The sequence below is a fragment of the Papio anubis genome, chromosome 1, assembly GCF_008728515.1.
Source record: "Papio anubis isolate 15944 chromosome 1, Panubis1.0, whole genome shotgun sequence".
NCBI lineage: Eukaryota > Metazoa > Chordata > Mammalia > Primates > Cercopithecidae > Papio > Papio anubis.
This window is the reverse complement of record NC_044976.1, coordinates 46154738-46173629: the sequence shown is the minus strand read 5'-3', so window position 1 is coordinate 46173629 and position 18892 is coordinate 46154738. Positions and strand designations below refer to the sequence as shown.

General features: G+C 52.2%; 1 protein-coding gene across 3 annotated transcripts in view; it reads left to right on the top strand.

Annotated features, from left to right (window-relative positions):
- TRABD2B (TraB domain containing 2B) overlaps positions 1-10465 on the top strand; it is a 229714-nt gene extending 219249 nt beyond the window's left edge. Inside the window, exons 6-7 of one of the 3 annotated variants that reach the window (XR_004185069.1) lie at positions 5470-6284; positions 10317-10465. Coding sequence is in view for 1 of the 3 variants with exons in the window: in XM_031668404.1 (XP_031524264.1) it covers positions 5470-5674 (205 nt within the window). In the remaining 2 variants the exon portion in view is untranslated. Of the gene's footprint in view, positions 1-5469; positions 6285-10316 lie in introns of those variants that run through there. The other 2 variants (XR_004185068.1, XM_031668404.1) reach the window with 2 other exon arrangements.
- The last annotated feature ends 8427 nt before the right edge of the window (positions 10466-18892 follow it).

Sequence of the window (18892 nt, the reverse complement as noted above, 5' to 3'; positions counted from 1 at the left end):
GCTCTTATTCTCCAAGTCCACAGCTAATATGGGAGAGGAAGGAGAGTTTCATAAATAGGGAACAGAATGTCTGGGCCATCTAGATTGGAAGTCCTTGGGCAAGTCATGCTGGCCAGGTGTAGACAAGAGACTACCTTCCCAGTGCCAGGCATGGCCCAAAGCAGGGCACAGAGGTGGGTGACAAGACAGATGCAGAGCCTTGGTGGGTTCAACCATGCAGGGGGAGGGGTGCAGGACACATGTGCCCCAGGGTGATTGCCTTCTGGGTCTCGGCTTCCCCTGAGGTTTGAGCAGACGGCTAGAGCTCTCAAAGAGGGGAAGAGACAGAGTGTCTCCCTCCTGCCCCAGATTCTCCAGCTCCAGTTCCCCATAGCACAGCCAGGCCTCCTTCTGGGATGGTTCAAGATGGGCGGAGTCTCCAGGTGAGGCCAGGACCCCATCAGATTAGAGGTAGAAGATGCCCCCAGGAGAATGGGAAGCAGCTCATCCAATGAGTGAAAACAGACAAATTCAGGCAGAATGGGGTTCAAATCCAGTCCCCCCTTTTACTTGCTTTGAGGCTTAAGAGATTATGTGAGATGATGCTTGTAAACCTTAAGCTGGCATCGGACCACCAGTAACACTCGGTAACAGTTGCAGCTCGTATTGACACCTGTGACTTTCAGAGTCTCTGGTCTGAGATGACCCAGCCCCCGACCCTAGCAGAAAGGGCCTTCGGCCTGAACCCTTAAATGAACCACTGGGTGGGTGCTGTGAACTTCTCCCAGTTTAACAGGAACATGTTGGGCACATGTTGCATTTAGCGCTAGTGAGGGACAGGAACAGGAAAAGTCTCGGGTCACAGTTAGGGACAGATGGCTCCCAGTGTGATGCCACTGAAGAGCCCGGAGCCACAGTCCGGAGACCCTGCCGGAGACCCTCCTGAGTGATCTTGGCAAGTCCCGCTTCCTCTCTGGGCCCAATTTCCCATCTGAGAGACACATAGGCCCTTCCAGCTATGGTCTGCTATGAAGCTATTAGAAAACAAGCCTGTCTGCCCTGTGCCCAAGATGGAATCGGTCCGTCATGGCCCAGTGAGGCTGAGCAAAGCATGAAGGCGTTCCCAGCACAGAAGACCGTGTGGACAAAGGTGTGGAGGCGGGAGGAACCCTAGATATCCCGAAGTCCTAGATCTCCAGAGCTGCAGGCAAACCAGTTGCTTTGGATCTCTCACCCGACCTGCTTGGCCCAGAGAGGCTGAGGCCCAGACTGGCATCACAACAGGGTCTCCACTAAGTGAGCACAGTGAGATCTCTATCCCCAGGCAGAGGGCCACCTGTGATCCAGGCCCTGTGTGCCCCAAATCCGGTCTTCTCTGTGTCTCCTTGAAGCTCTCTAAGGAGGTCAGTCAGGGCAGAGCCCACCAGCCCCTTGTACTGGCAAGAAGTCTCGGGATGCCCAGAACCTAGCCTAGGATGGCTCTCAGAAACCCTCTAGTGCCAAGATCCTCCCCTGCTCCAGGGAGCCCCTTGGAGGTGCCTCATGGTCAGACAACTGACAGTATCTGACACACACAGCCTTGCTTTCTGCCTTGGGCTTGTGATTTCTGCCTTGGGCTTCTACCTAAGATCTCGCTCTGGCTTCTGCTGCTAGGAAACATTTTAAAGTCCGTGGGTCTGTTCCTGTTCATTGTGTTGATGGGGAAACTGAGCTCTAGAGGATGGCACTTGCCCAAAGTCACATAGCAAGCCAGGAACGCACTGCAGGCAAGAGCCGGGCTTCTGCCTTCTGCCCAAGCAGAGGGCCTCTTCCCCACTTTGGGGTCCCTGTTGACTCAGAGCCGACACGGCCTCTTGGTGCCAGCCCGCTGCGGAGCCTGGGAACACTTGCAGTGTTTGGTTTGGCTTCGAGGCCACTTTGCCATGAGACAGTTTCCCCCATTGTGAGCCTAGGAAGGGGTGGGGATCTGAACTGGGGGACTGAGCTTTGTGAGCAGAGTCAGGCCCAGGAGGTGGGCTAGGGGCATTTGGAGGGGCTTGTCCTCCACCCCCCACCAGTCCTACCCCATTTCTCTGGGACTCCTTCCAAGCAATAAAAAGCCCGCTCAGGCTCCAAGCGGGAGTTTTCATCTTTGGTTTTCAAAGTGTGAAAGAAAATGCCTTTGGGCGCCTTGTGAGACATAGTATTCATAACTCCTACTTGGTCTCGCCTTCTGATGGTGGGGGCCTCAGCTCTGGGCACCTCAAGGGGCACACCAGTCCGCTCTCCTGAAGCCAGCCCACCAAACCAACAGTTCCTCAGGCCGAAAAGCTGGGGCAGCAGCTAGGAGGACGTCTTTATGGACTTCTTGTGTTTTGTGTGTGGGTTTCTTTTTTTTAATTTGGTTTTGTTTTCATTAGAAAAGAAAGGGAGGAAAGAGGCTGAGGTAATGATCCCTGCCCAGCACAAACACTAATCCCCTCCAGGGGCTGAGGCCAGATGAGGCCTCAGTGTCCCCACCTAGCAAGCCTCCATCTGCGGGTTTGAGAGATCTCAGCCAGAAGCACCCACGCTTTGCTCACGGGCTCTCCATCAGTGGTTTGCTCGTCTGTTCAGTCAGGGGCAGCTCCTTGGCCTGGCTCAGGCTGGGGAGACACTGTCCCATGCACATCCTGTCTCTTACAAGAAATCTGAAGTCCTTCAAGCTCAGTTTCCACACCTTAGAAAGGGGAATAATAACAACATAACACGTGTATAGCACCAAGCAATGTCTGCCAGCACACTGTAAGTGCTCTATAAGTGGAAGGTGTTATTATTAGGAGAGACACAGACACAAAAATTTTAATAATGATGCTAAAAATAGCCAACCTCATCTAGCACTTCTTGTGTGCCAGGCACTGTTCAAAGCACATTACATATAGAAACCTAGGCAAACCACATATAATAAATGGAGAACTACAACACAGAGAGGTCGATGAGAAATGTACAAGGTTTAGGGGAAGCCTTAACTGCCCCAGGTGGCATTGAGGTATGGAAGGCAGATCAAAGAAGGCCTCCAGGGGAAGGGCATTGAGTCTGGCCTTAAAGGTGAGTATGAAAATGGCAGCAAGACTGTAGGTGTGATGGAAGGGCTGGTGTGCGTTGAGAGAACCATGAAAGGGGAGAGCAGTCAGGCCAGATCAGGCTGGCATGGGGTGGGAGGGCACAACATGCTCGATTCTATGGGTGAGTAAGGGGCATTGGAAGCCAGGTGGCTCTCCCCCGCATTCTACACACACACACACTCTACTCAGAAACACCATCCCTGCATCCTCTGGGTGGGACAAGAGTTTGCTCCCTCCCCTCCTGATAGCTCCTTGGAGTCTCTCTAAAGACAGAAGATCATGACACATCACACCGGATTGAAAGGAACTTTATGCAGGCTGCAGGGGGTACTGAAGGCCAGAGCATCACCAGAAGAGAGTAGAGGGAGAGAGGGACGGGGCAGTGAATGAGGACCCCTCTCTTTAGTGACATACATCAAGCCAGGACAGAGTGCCCAGAGGCGGTTTGGACACCTGTTCCCAAACCAAGAGCCCAAGTGGTGTCAGGGTGTGCTTGGTGGCCCCAGGTTCCCTCCCCTGCCTACCCAGCCTAGCTGAGGCTGAGCCAGGGCTGTGTGAGAGGCGTCCAGCCAGGACGGTGGCCTGGATTGAGTTCTGGTGGTGATGATTACAGGCTCTCACCACTGTGATTCTGGCCAGTTGTTAGGACCTCATGGCCCAGCCCAAGGAAATGCAGCCCAGGGTGACCCGGGGCAGCCTGTCGAGGAGGGGGCAAGCAGTGGGAAGCATGGCAGGGAGGTACTCACACTGCAGACCCCATGAAGCCCGCCCTGCCCTGTTTCTACAGCCTACCCTCTAGGTTGGCCAGCCCAAAGGGAAGGGCAAGCTTCTTGTCCACCCATCTGTTAGTGAGCACCTACTGTGTGCCCAGTCCAGATCCTGGCCCTGCTTTGTGTCCTGGAGGAAAGCCACTTAACCCCTTTGTGCCTCAGTTTCTTCCTAAGTACAACGGGGACAACAGTCATCCTGCCTCCCAGCGTTGTCATGAGGTCTAAAGGTTAAGGAGTGGCCAGCACTTCACACACAGCCTGATGCAGGGGGCAGGGCTCTCTACATTCTTTTCTCACTGGCCAGGAGTGCCTTCCCCCATGCTCGAACTAAATTCGCTCTGCCTTCCAGGCTGACTGTGGCCTTCCCTCTTCCGGGAGGCCCTCCTGGCCTTCCCTTCATCTACCCGCTGCCCCCCGGTGCTCCCCTCTGGGTGGGGGCTTGTGGGTTCCTCTGTCTGCATCTGCATCTCTGTCTGCCTCCTGCCTGCCCAGGGTTCCCCGAGGATAGGCATGACCATTGCTTCTGGGCTCAGCCTGTTTCTCTGTTCCAGAGCCTGTCCCTCTCGTCCACAGGTCTCCTGTCAGACTCTTGACCTCTCTGCTAGGCCTCTGTAGTTGTACAGTCCCTCCTCAGTCCCTTTGTTAGCCTCTGTGTCTCTCTGCCTGTCCATTTCCTATGTGTCTCTTTCCTGGACCTGAGCCAGTAACCTGGCCCTGAGTCCCCCTGCCCTCCCCTTCCAGCTTCCCAAGGCCACCACGTGCTGGGCTCAGGTCAGCCTCCAGTTGGCTCCTGCCCTGACTTTCCTTCCGTCTCTCTCTGTCTGTCACATGGGCTTTCTTGAGCCGAGAATCTCACCTGTTATCTCCGAAACTGGATTCTGTTTTTGTAAATTCATGAAGGACTTAGTGAAATTAGTGAAGCACCTTTCACTAAACACATCCTGCAGCTGTGCAAAGTAAAGACCGACCCAGAGCTTCTGCCTCATGGTGTCCCACTCCCACTTTCCTCCGGGACCTGACCACCAGGTAGCCTGCCCAGCCACCACACAGCCTCTCTGAACTTCAGTTTTCTCATTCATGGAAAGGGAGCAATGAGACCTATTTTGAAGGCTTGTTGTGAGGACCAAAAACATTGCTCGTAAAGTGCTGAGCTCATGATGGATGCTCAACAAGCGGTAGTTATGATGAGGGCAGGGGACGCAGTGCGGTTGCTTGTCTTGTTTTCTGCATGTTTTGGCGGTCTGCAAGGGGAGAACAGCCAGCAGGCAAGGCAACTGTTACCTCGATGGCTGATCACTCCATGGGACCCCAGATCTATCTCCCCAAAACACTACTCTTTCTGCCTGGGACCCATTCTCTCAAGTGGTGACATCTGAGTGACTGAGAGGTGACAATCTGTGGCTGCCAGGGCCTGGCCCATCCCCCAGAGCCTGGCATAGGGGGTCCATGTGGACTCTGGAGCTCAGCCAGGCTGGTTGTGTGGCTCTGGGCTGCCCGGTTTGCCTGCTCAAGCTCCTTGTTCCCTTCTCCATTGTATGAGGCAAAATAGACCTGAAAAAGTCAGATCTGAGCCCCAAGGCTTCTACCCAGGATAAGACTGCCAACGGTCACTCTGCCATGTGCTTCCTCCTTTCCAGCACCACCGCCTCGCCGCCCCCGCTGCCCCTGCAGCCCACCCACAGTTCCGGGACGGCCAAGCCCCTCTTCCAGCCCTCAGACCAGCTACAACGGCAGGACCTGCCAGGGCCCGCCAGCAGCTCGGCACCCACCCTGGGCCTCCTCCCCGCCGTTGCCACCACCATCGCTGCCCGCTTCCTGCTGCACAGCCTTGGGCCCTCTTGACCTCGGCCACCCCAAGTGGAGAAGCCAGAGAAATGACACAGGGGTCTTCGGCCACGCCCCACTGCTCCTGCCACCACCTGCAGGGGTGCCCAACACCTCGAGGGCAGTCCAGACGGGATCGGCTAGACACTAGAGCTTTACTGTACCCAAGTTACATCTTCTTTTTTGTAGAAGGATCTTAATTTCCCATAGTGCTATGGGGCTCTTTTGTAAAATACGTGTCCGTATTAAAAAGGAGAAATGTATTTATTCTACTGATAAAACTATTTTTATGTGGCCTATGTCATAATCCCCTAGCCCTAGTGCCGACCCGGGAGGGGAACCCGGGACATCAGTGACCTCCTGTGGACTGTGGCTCTGGACTGGCTTGCTCTTGGATCACCAAAGCCTCCTGGGTCTGGGTTTGGCTCCTCCTACTGTGGGGCCCTCAGCGGGAGGGGCAGGCACACAGGCTTAGCTTTTGTGAAGCTGGATTTGGGAGGCAGAGGTGTGAACATTGGCCATCCTCCCTCCGCTGGATGCACCCGCGGCCTGGGAAGATAATTTAGGAAAGAGAATGCTGCTATTTTGAACCCCCGAGTGTCTGTGAACTGGCCTTCCAGAGCTCTTGGTAAGTGTTTTCAACCAAAGCGCTGGGGTGGGGTGGGGGGTGGGATGCTGGTGCTGAGGAAAGCAGTCCCCACACCACGGAACACACGAATAAACTGAGATCCAGAGGGAACCAGGTGGGTAGCCCAAAGTCACAAGGCAAGTGGGAGAGCGAGGACATAAATCCGGACTTCTCTCTTCTGGTGTCATGAATCTAGCTTGGGTTAAAGGACAGGCTGTTGAAGTCCTGGCTAGATGGACTGAGCTGGGCCGAGGGACTGGAGTGGGCACAGGAGGGCAGTTTTAGAGACAGGGGCTTAGGCCTCACATGATGTTAATAGTAATGAGAGCTGCCATTTGTCCAAAGCCTGCAGTGTGGCAAGCACTTTGCACACTTGCTTCACTGATCCTCGTGCTAGTTCCGTGAGATGTTACTATCCCCATTTCACAGATGAGGAAACTGAGCCCCCCAAAGAGGTGAAGGGACTTGCTGAAGATCCGCCAGCCAGGATGTGGCCCCAGATCAGTGTGATGCAAAACAATTCCTGCCTCCTGCTCCCTGTTCTGCCATGTTCTGTCTGCCAGGGAAGCTCCAAGGGAGGCAGATCTCACCCAAACTAGGGCCAGCACAAGCTTTCACTCCACCAAGAGACCTTTTGGCTGGCTGCGTATGTTGGCCCCTCTGGCCAAAGGGCTCTGGCAACAGCATGTGCCACGTGTTGCATGTCCTGACTCGCCAGATCTTGGAGCCCATGAGAAGCTTTCCTGGCAAATCAAAGGCTGAGAGACGGGCACAGCTGTGGGGCACCTGGGGAGGCACAGCAGCCAAGTGGGGAGGCAAGTGACAGGGACTCTGAGAGACTAGCCCCTCTGCTCCTCAAGGTGGTGGCTGAGGAGACAGAGGACCCAGGTGGGCTAACTCCCAGGCCTGAAACCCCGCAGAGCAGGTGCCTCAGTAATTACAGAGTCCTGGAACCTGACAGCAGAAAGGACCCTTCGCTTCATGGATAATAGTAACAGTGGGAGGAATAATAAGGCCCACGGAGGGGAGACACGTCTCCAAGACTGCACAGCCTAGTGGGCCTGCTGACTCCCAGCCCCGTGCACCCCAGCTTTACAGCTTTGCGGGTTTCCCTGGCAGGCTTGATGGCAGCTGATTGGCCCCAGTGCCATCTTTCCCAGCTTGGCAGCTGTCTCCCTTCTGAGATGGCACAGTTCTGGGCAGCTCATGGGATGGTCAGGAGTCCCACGGGCATCTTGGCAGGCAGCTGAATTCTTTACAGCTCAGCCCTGATGGACGTGTTTGAGCTTGAGACCTGGCAGGAGACTGGAGGTCTGTCTCAGAGGGCCCAGCCAGCCCCGTGGGCACCATGCTCTAAACTGAACTTGACCTCAGTCCAGGCTGGAGTTGGTTTATCCTTGGCAAAAATGCGACTTCCTATTTCTGAGCGGGAAGGGACTTAGCTGACTTATAAAGCAGGCTCAGAAGTTGGACATCAAACGGATCGTGCAGAGCACTATTTGGATGAGATAAGTGTAAAGGAATTAGAAACACACGGCCAGATTCCTCTCTGTTTGGGGCAGAGTATGGCATGAGATGTATTGAGATGGAGCTTGAGGTTAATTAAAGATGAAGCATTTGGGTAAACAGTCCAGGCACCTGACAGTGTGCCCAGATCTGTGCCAGGCACTGGGCCAAGAAGGTAAATTAATGCAGCGAGTAATTATTGAGCACACGCAATGCCAGGCTCTGTATTGGAGCTGAATCTAGCCACTCTCCTTGGCCCAGAGGAACTCATTATCAAGATGGGACAAGCAGCACAATGCTAGGTTACGTCGTCCTGGCCCCTAACTTCAGGAAGATTCAGCCCTAGTCTTTCCCACATCCCTCCTCTGGGCAGATTAGGGGATCCTAAAATCTCCCTTACCCTAATTCAAGTGTTTAAAGAAAGATGGCTGGACTAACTGATGGAGTAGGCATGTACCTATAGGAGATCAAGAGCCAATATGGTCAGACATCTGGTGCCAAAGTTCACTGATCCCTGAGGACCACCAGTTGGCCAGGGTCTAAAATGAACTAAACTTACTGACTTATGACCCAAAAGACTTGAGACACATATGCAGGAATCTGCATGGCTAGGGTACTTGAATTCTCTCATCCTAGGCCAGAGCACCACCATTCCATAAGCAGCCACCCACACCTTTGGCACGATCTATCCACCACTTACTGACATTTCTTCAAGAAATGTTCTTCGTGCCTAGCCTCATAAAATGCTCCTGCTCCTCTGAGAACTTTGTGTGCACTTCTTAGACTTTTCTGTTTGATCATGAGGTGGGCAGGAAAGATGAAAGGCCTGAGACCCAGCAGGCGAAGTGATTTGCTTAAGGTGGAGCAGCATGTTAGTGTGGCCCTGGGTCCTCTATCTCTCGTGAAAGCTGACTGTGTGATGAAGGGCTCTCTGGGGCATGTCGGAATGGCCATGTTCCCAGGTCTTCCTTCAGTGCTGGGTCTGATGCGCCAGCAGCCAGACGAAGACAGGGAGAGCCCCGTCATCCACAGTGGAAGGAGAAGAATCAGGCTGCCAGGGAGCTGCAAAGGGGTGCTGAGGGCACCTCCAGGCCTGAGAGTCAAAGATCTGGGATCTAGGAAGCATGGAACCTTGTGCTGGCTATGAGCAAATTTGTCCTTGCATTGAAAGATCCTAAGCATATTTCCTTCATGCGAAATACTGTGTTACCTACAACTTCCTGGCCTCAGCTAGACCTGGGCAAGCCTAGGTGCTCAGGCCCCTTGTCCCACTTGCCTAATCTCCAGCCCAGTGCCATTGTCACAGTGGATCCCAAAGAGGAGGGAAAGTCTTTCTACCAAAAGGAAAGTCTATTAAAAATGCTGTGAAGGACAAGAGAAATTCTCCCAGGGAATTGCAGCTTTGATGGCATCCTGTGTGGCAGACAACAGAATTGGGACTGGGGTGATAGCTTTTCAGTGACTGTGAGATAAGAACCAAAGTCCTCAGCCTGACCCATGAAGGGTTCTCTAGACCCTTCATGACCCAACCCTGCTGACCTTGTCAGCCATGTCTCTCATGTCTCTTACCCTGTGCCTGGCCAGCGTGATGTGCAGTCATCTCTGGAATAGACAGGATGTTTCACACGTGCTGCTCCCTACCCCTGGAAACTCCCTTCTCTCCCCTGTAACTGCTCATCCATTGAGGAGCAACACAGATAGCACCTCCTCCAGGAAGCCCCCTCTGATTCCTCTGTGCTTTCTTAGCATCTATCATAATACCCACTGCCCAGTGTTGTGACTATCTAGTTGTGTATCTGCTCCTCTCTTGGACTGTGAGCAGCTTAATGTCAGAGGTCATGGGATTTTGTTTTTGTATCCTCATCTGACACGAAGATGGTGCTCAACAGATGTGTAGACAGAGAAAGAGGAAGGGAAGGAAGCAGAAAGAAGGGGAGGAAGAAAGGAATGAAGGCAGGAAAGAAGGAGAGAGGCAGACCTTAGCTCCGCCAGTGGAATAATTTCCAGCAAACCAAAGCTGTCCGGGGATGGCCCGGAGCCCCCGAGGGTGGCGAGTTTCCCATCAGGAGAAGTGTTTGAGCAGGGGCAGTATGCCCACTGGCTGAAGATGTGGCAGGAGAGTTGACGTCTTGGCGAGGGCCTGGTGTAGATGACACTGAGGGTCCCTCCTGGCTCTGCAATGCTCAGGTTCTGTGAACATTGTTATTTTTCCAGAAATTCATCTGAGCAGCCAAAAAAATCACCCCGCTGGCTGTCTAAACCAGTAAGGTTCAGGAATAAGTCCAGCCTCCCCACTCCACCCACAACCACCACCACCCCTCACAGTGCCCCCTTCAACAACCCAGCTGGGCTTGCTGCTGCCCTTGGGCAGGGGAACTTCTGAAAGGTGGGGGAGGACTGGACTGGAACCCAGGCCCGCAGCTGGCCATCCCAGAGCTCCTTCCCTCTCTGCCCCCTTCCTTGACCCCAGGGGAGGAAAGAAGGGGTTTACAAGAACTGATTGACCCCCCACCTGGCCCTTTCCAGGGAGCATCAGCTATCCTCATCCTTTCTCCAGGTGGGAGCTGGGCTCTTCCTTTCCGGAAATACTCTGGATACCCCTTCACTTTGCTGGATGACCTTGGGCAAGTTCCTGTCCCTCTCTGAGCCTTCACTTCTTCGTCTGTCAAATGAAGACCTTGTTTCCTGCCTGGGCGGTTCTGGGACTGGAGGGCAGGGGTGACGTGGACAATCTTGGGCCTCCGTGGAGATGAGGTGCTTGGCTTTCTTCCCAGGACCCACAGGCTGCCGTGGGATTGAAAGCATGTGGAGGCGGGAAAGGTGACAGAGTAGCATGCCTCGAAGGCCCCCTTCATCCCAGTCCTGCTGTGGGGAAAGTGGGCTTTGAACGGGATCCAAGTCTAAGATGTTTCCGGTGAGCTGCCAGGGACAAAGGGCTCTCAGACATCTTGGGTCCCCAGTGGCTGGGGTGGGCAGGGGCTGATTCAGCCAAAGGAGGCATTAGCCCAGAACAGAGGAAGCCAGAGCCCCTGCCCCATTCCTGAGCCTCACAGAGCTTGTCCCCAGCTTGATTCACTGTGCAACACAGGCTTCAGATTCATGTATTTGAAAGGTATGCATGATGTTGTTCTCTTATCACCTCTGCCCCTCACCTCTGTGAATTATCATGAAGAGTTCTTTAAGAGTATAACAGAAGACAAAGAAAGATGCTATTAATGTTATTTTGCCAAAAATATTTTTGTAGCATAATATATTAATAAAAGATATTATGAATTCAATGGCTTAGTGTTTCTGTGTGACAGCTCCCCTCTTCCTGCCAGGGAACGTTCAGGAAAATTGCCTTTGCTGTGAGGGCCGAGGCCTGCAGTGGAGCAGAGGAGTTGGAACGAGCCCTGTTTTCATGCACAGTCGGGCAGGTTTTGGGAGGGTGGTTTGAGCAGGACCCCGATGGCTTGAGAGGCCTCATGCCAAATGAGGTCCAGATACCCTCTCCCCAGCCAGACTGAGCTGCCCAGCGATGTGGAGAAGGAGCTGCTCAGGGACTTTAAACACAGCTCCAACCTGGGGCTCAGGCTTGGAGTCTCCCTATTTCTGCCTTTCTCACCCACCAAGACCTACTGACTCTTCCCAATCAGCTCTTCCTACACACTCTCCCATCCCCATTGCTCCACCCTGGTCCAGACCTTTTACCTGAGCCCCTGCCACCTAGCCAGGCCCCTCCAGTCCACTCTCCCCTCGGCAGCCGGAGAACACTGTCAACCAACAAAAATGACCATATATCTCCCTTGCTTTGAAAATTCTTCAATGTCTCCTCGATGTTGACAAAGGTCACACAAGGCCCTCTAAGATCTGGTCCCTGCCCATGCCTCTTACAAGAAAGCCGCCTCTTGCCAAGTCTTCCCCCAGCATTCCACACTCCAGAGTTACTGCCAGCCTCAGTGTTTCTAACTCCATCCCTCGCTTCACCACCCGCCGCCTCTGCGCTTGCTGTTCCCACAGCACTGCCAGTCTTTCCTCTTTATGCCTCGCCCATTGCTCTGTTGAACTCTTACACATCCTGCACAACCCACCTCCGATGGTATCTGCTGCACAGAGCCTTCCCCAACTCCCCAAGCCATGCCTCCCCTCTGTTCCCACAGCTCGCTGTCCTCGGAGCACTTAAGGTTGTGCTGAGATGATCTGCAGTGCCCACTCTGCCCCTTGGCTTCCTTGTGCCAGGACCACAGGTTGCCTGTCTGTGAAGTCAGCCTCAGCACAGTGGTTTATGTATGCCATATAGACACTGTATATAGCGGGGACTTGTGGAAGAATGATGGAGTAAACGAAGAGGAAAGAAAGAAGGGAAGACTTCAAATACAACATGTCATATCTGTTCTATCACAGCACATCATACCGTCCAGTGCCAGCTGACCGGGATCCACACAAGGTATTCCTGCAGCAAGTTTCACCCGGGAGAGACCTGGTCACTGGAATTGGAGGGAAGGAGGGACAGGTCACTGAGAAGTTTAAAGAGGAAGAGGACTCTATTCTAAAGCCCCAGAAGCCTCTACCTGAGTTGATTTATTGCCCATGTTTACTGAGTTCTTCTGGTTCCTACTAAGAGGAATATGGACTCCACACAGTGGCCCCACCTGCACATAGCGGCGACAACCATGCAACTGGAAGCTAACATTTGTTGAGCATTTGTGATGCATCAATGTTCTAGGCGTTTATAAAAACTAAATCATTTCACTCACGTGGCTGCTCTTCCTTATCTCCTTCTACAGATGAAGCAACTGAGACACAGGGAGGTTAAGTAACCCGACATAGCTTATAAATGCCGGAACCAGGCTGGGAACCCAAGTAGTCCAACTCCAAGCCTATTCTCATTTTTATCCAGCAATTCCATGATGTCAGGTGTGGGACGTGGCCCGTGAGGTGGGGAAGGAAGGCATCCAGCATCCATATTTCACAGGCGGGGGGACAAAGTCAGGACACGACTGAGGCCCAACGCAGTAAGCGTCTTCCCTGTCCAGGAGCCTGCCCAGACCTCTGTGCCACCCACCAGACTCTGGGCAGAGATCCAGAGATGCTCTGCCCCACTCCCCACCACCCCTGATGATGAACTTTAGAAGTTGACATCAATGGTGTAAGGATTCCTACTGCGGCCATGACCCCTGTCCTCTCTGCCCCTCACACACAGGAGGCAGGCTGCTGTCACCAATCCACCCAGAAGTTCAGTGAACAAATGAGGTCTTGTCCTTTCTTATGGGCTGTAGTCCCCAGTTTACTTACTCCCTGGGGAGGCCGTGGCCCAGAAATAGGCTCTCAGACATGACAGAATGGGTGGCTGAGGGAGGAGAAAGGGATTCCGCAGAGCTCCTGACACACTGCTCTCCATATGGCAGCAGGTCTTCACTCCCTCTCCATCTTTCTACATTCTCTGAGGTCTTTCTGTCCCACCCCTGAACATCTAGGGTTCAATAGCCTAGCCCTTCAGAGGAACCATCGGACAATGTCCTGCAGCAGCCGGACTCTTGAGATGAGGACCACAGGTGCTGGGTTTCAGTCCCAGCTCAGCTGGCCTGCTGTGTGACCTTGGGCAAGCTCTGCCCTTCTCGGACCTCTGTCTCCTTATTTGCATAAAAGGAGCAAAAAGTGGAGCAAATTGTATTCACTAAAATTCCTTTTAGAAAGAGCAGCATCTTTCTTTGAAAGACTGCTTCTATTAGGACTTGAAGTAAGAAGGAAAACCACTGTCTCCCATCTCAAAGGAGGTAGAGAGAAGAAATTCTTTATGACTGGGATAGGAATTTTATCATTTTACTCCTGAAAAGGAGAGCAGGGGACAGAAAGAATCAAGAGAGAAGGACGAGAAGTCGGGAGCTAGGCAAATGGAGAGAAACTGAAGGAGGAGGAATGTCTCCTGTCTCCTTGATGAGGAGAAAACCTGCCAATAGCAGTCATTTTCATAGCAGCCATGAGAACCCCACCCTGATCTGCTCTGCCAGTCTCCACTAGGTTCTCATGGCCTGTGGAGATTTGGAACGGAGCAGGGTGGTACCATGGAAGGGGCTGACTGCACCCAAGTAGACATGAGGTAAAGCAGAGGCTGCAAGCTGGAGGCCAAGATCACAAGTGTGTGAGCCCCAGGGAACCCATGCACTCTGGGAGGGCTTAGAACCTCAGCCACAGAGTGGGGTGTCCTAGAGTGTCTTAACCAGGTACTTTGCAGTAGCAATGCTGGGTTGCGGGTAGATGGGAATAACAAACTTAGACCTGCCAGCCTTGGGCTTTCATGAGCTAAGGGACTTGGGAGCTGCAGGGCTCTCTGAGGCAGGCAAGAAAGCCCCCACCTCACAACTACCTTCTAGGGGTGCTGCGACAGAGGAAGCACCCTGGCCTAGCCAGCAGGACAGAATGAAGGCTGGGATGGGCTGGGCTGGGAGGAGGTAGGGGCTCTAGCTGCTGCTCATAGCAGCCAGCCAGCCAGGGGAACTGGGCCAGCCACTGTTACGGTATCGTAAAATGAAATTATTTTCAGAAAATATTCGTAAAATCCTGTCTCATATCAGTTGGTTCTGGGCTTGCAAAACAGTTCTTGGTTTTGTTTTGTTTTGTTTTTTCTTAGTTTTCATTTCTTCCTCCCTGATCAGCCACAAAAATAAAACAAACAAACAAATAAATAAATAACACTGATAAAAATTCCCAACCTGAAGACACAAGTTCCCAGGCAAGGAAGGGTTGGGGACTTGCAGGTCCCCAGACATCCCTTCCCAGCGTTCCCTCACTTCCGCTGCCCTGAGGCCCAGGAAGGGACAAGGGGGCTGAGCAGGATGGTGACCAAGGGTGGGGATGAGGAATGAAGGAGAAGATAAGCAAAAAAGACAAAAACACATAGAAAGATGGATGGAGAGAGAGTGAAGATGCGTAGGAGACAGCAACAGAGAAGCAAAGAGGCAGACGGCCCTGGAGAGAGAAAGGGAGAGAATGAAAGGGAGTCGTCGGAAAAGGCCTGTGTGGGGAGGCAGAAAAACACAGACAAGCATGGGTGGAAACAGAGAGAGGCAGGACTGGCTGGAGTCAGAACACAGCAGGGTCTCAGCAAGAGGGAGGAGGCCTGGTTCAGATCCATAACACAGGCTGGGGCCTGGCTTGAGGGGCCAAGACGGACGGGCCACTGGAGACAGCTCCTGGGGCCAGCAGTCTTCCTCCTCCCGGGGAGACCTGAAAACACAAATTGCGTCCAGGACCAGCCAGTCTCCCCACATTCAGCCTCTCACCCTGCACCCCTGCCCCAGAGGTTGTCCAGGTTCAGTCGGGGTCTTGGGCTTGTGGTCAGGGGACGCAGGGTCCCAGGGACTTTCCTCAGTGATGATAGGTGGTCACGGGAGGGCACTGGAGGCACTACTGGGAGTCCCCTGGGAAGGAACTGACTCTGCCAAGTTGTCCAACCCCCTGCTCTGGAATGGCCCACCCCAGCCATACCCAAAGACAGACACTGAAACTTGGGCCAACCTCTGCGGTAGTGGGGTTGGACTTGGAAGGTGTTACTGGCTCTCCTGCCATCCAGCAGCTGCCACCAGGGGGCAGGGCAGTGCTGCTCAGGCTGTGACCTGGGGCTCTAAACAGATGACCTGACAGAACAAGGTGGGAACGTGGGAGCTGGAGGGGACATGATTCTTCTCTGGGCTCAGGCCCCTCACTGAACAGATAAGGGGACCACCAAGAGACAGACCCATCCAAGGCCTCTTGGCATGTGTGAGTCAGAGGCCAACCCAGGAATGCAGACTCCCAGGTCCCCCTTCTGGCCTCAGCACACTGGCTCACCTAGATACAGAGAACTGACCCAAAGAGTCTAGTTCACCTTGGCTTCAAAAGCCTTCCGCACCCCAAACCTGAGGCTGCAGGGTGCCAAGTCCAACTAGAGAAATATGGAGCCTGCAGCTCAGTGGGGGAGGCAGACACTGAGTAGCATCCATCCAGTATGTGATGGTTACCATAGGACTGGGGACCTTCCTCAATAATGTGCATTTGCTTCCTCTTTCCCTCCCTTCCCCTCCCAGCAATCCTCCCTCCCAGGACCTCTCCAGTTTGCCCAACCAATCTCTCCAGACGTGTGTTTCCTCGCCTCCCCTAAAATCATGCTCCAGCCATAGAGAGCTACTCAGGCTCCCTGAACATACCTGCAGTTTCCCAACTCCATCTCCATCCCCACTGTCTCCTCCACAGCTAGTTGCTCCTTCCCCCTATTTTTACCTGAAAACTTCCTTCCTGGTGTTCAAGGCCTCATCTAATTTGTGCTTCCTCGTAAAAGCCTGCCCTGGTCCCTTGGGCTCACATTTCCACCTCTCCTGAAGCCCCAGCCTTTGTATGCATCCAGTCTTAGATGATGGGTTTCATATGGCTTATCACCCTTAGAATATTATAAAGGGAAAGCTGTGCATGCAGAACCCAGGTCATATTCATTTTTCCATCCCCTGGATGAACAGTATTTAAAATAGAGGACACCTGGTTAGCATTTATTGCATTAATTTTAAGTCTGAAGACTAAATATCATCCAAGGTTAGTATTAAATTATGTTCATCAAAAGCAAAACTGAGAGAGATCCAAGCATCTAGGTACAACAGGGGTCTGAGCTTTCCCTCTTCCATGCCTGGCTTCTCAGAGAAAACCTCCAAATCAGTGTTTTTCAGCAGGGGTAGTATCACCACCCACAGGATGCTTTGGGAATTTGTAGGGGAGTTTTTGGCTTTCATACAGTTGTTGGTGGGGTGGGGCGGGTAGTTGTGGTCACGGGCCAGCGACACTTAGTGACCTGCTAAAAGTCCCACATAAAGAATTATCCCCCATCCTGCACAATTTTTTCAAGTTTTGCCAAACATTCATTAGAGGAGAAAAAAAAATCATTTGTAATTATCTGAGCCTAGAACCTGAATCCATTTTACGTAAACACGTAGTATTTGTTTGTAAAGGTTTAATATGCACTAAATCTTACAGGAATGTAATTGCCATGTATATTGAGAGAAGAATGTGCTTCGTTTTGTTCTGAACTTTACCAAGAGTTGTTCACTATTTTTGAGTGCCACCTTATTAACAAAAATGCCTGTGTATTCCAGGTGTTAGAGAGACCCACAGCTGTACTCTTTGGTATTTTAGCTGTCACTTTCAGGGTGACTCAGCAGTTAAGTACAAGTTTGACTATTACATTATGTCTACAAGTGTTAATGTACCCAAGTGTTGACAAACCAAATTACATATTATTGTATTATAAGCTATTATTTCTTTTTCCTTACAGTTAGGGCATTGAATTAATTTTTAAAAATCATATGTGTAGGAGTGTTATATTATTCATACATTTCATTTCAGTACAGAAGGGACACTAAAGTATTTGTGATAAAACAGGACCCTGGGTCTGAAAGGATAAAGAGCCCCTGCTTTAGAAAATCTGCATGATTTTCTAAAAGAGTGGAGCACCTTTCGAGGAATGGGAGGTAGAGTGACACATTGCAAACAGCAACAGGCCTGAGCCCAAGACCCTCTTTGGCTTCCCACTGGTTATTTTTCCTTGGGCACGTCACTTAACCCTGGTATTATTAGCCTCATCTGGGAAATGGAGATAAATATGACGTACTTTATAGAGCTGTAATGGCGAGACCTGAGACAACAGGCCTGAAGTGCTTTATATCTGCAAAATCAACTTCAATGCATGTTATTATGGTTCTTGAAAGAGGGAAGAAGCATGTGCCCCTGAATTTCCACAATCCTTCAAGCTTCACTCAAGAACCTCAAGTGCTGTGAGTGAAAGATTTTGACTAATTCAGGACCCAAAGAGAGTTCCGTTCCTGCTTTGCCACTGACTTCATAAATAACATTAGACCAATGACATCTCCTTACTGAGATTCAGTTTCCCTATTCAAAAAATGCAGCAATTAGAGCAGATGATCTTTGAAGAGCCTTCTAAGTTTGATAGGTTAGGATTCCAAGATCTTTCTCTACCCTCTTACCTCTGAATTCAACTTCCAAGTTTTGAAGCCATCCCTTCTAAAAAATTAATTTGCATCAAATGCTAAAGCCCAACAACTAGTTACTGCCCTTAGCAGCTTCCAGCCTGGCAGCTTGATCCTCTTTCGAAGGGGCCCTTTAAAGTCTCCAGGACATGATGAGAAGCTCCAGATCCATGTTAGGAGCGTTCCACACACATTCGGGCAGAGGCACGAAGGTGCAGCCAGAGTAAGTGGTGGGTGGGGCATAGAGAGTGGGCTCAGTGGTTACTCAGAAGGGGAGGCAGGAAAGACAGCCATGGGAGTGTGGGGCGTGGACAGGCTGGGTAAGATGGAGCCATCCAGCAGGACTTTCAAGAGGGGGTGGGGGCTATGGACCATTGGTGGCTATATGAATGACAGAGAAGGATAGCACGGAGAGACGTGCTAGAGGAGGCGCTGGGCAAAGCATGTTAGCAAGAATGTGGTCTTAGAGCACATGGAACTGAGAGAAGTAGAGGGTCTGGAGCAGGACTTGGAAGTCCAGACTGTGGATTTTGAATTTGATCAATGACTGTCCCTAAACGTCTTTTATTCAAGAGCATGGAAAAAATTGTGTCTCTCTGGGACACTGAGGCTCCTAAGGAATGCAGGGGGTGGTAGCTGGGCCAGGGAATTCAGGAGGCAGGAAGGGCTGAGCCAACTCTCCCAGCGGGCCCAGGCCCGTCTGCCAGAGCAGGAAAGAGAAATAAACACAGGCCGGACTGATCCAGAGCGGGCACGAAGCCCCAGCTGAAGGTCTCCTGAATCTCCACACTTGGCCATGCACGCTCACGGGCTGCCTACTGGTGAGCATAAAGCTGCCAGCTCAGACCCGTGCTGGAAGCTCCTCCTGGCTGGTCATCCACTGCCCCTTTAAGCGCTCCTGGTCCCATACTTCACAGGGACTCAGGCCAGCAAGAAGAGGTGTTTGCCTGCAGTGGTTAATGCTCCATGAGGCCGCTCCCTCCTCCTCCGAGAAAGCTGCCCAGCCTGCTGCTCTGGCTCCAATATAACACTTCCCTTTCAGCTTTTGAATTTCAAAGCAAACCTGAGGCTGACTGCAAACAGATGGATGGGGTCATAAAAATCTCCACGCAG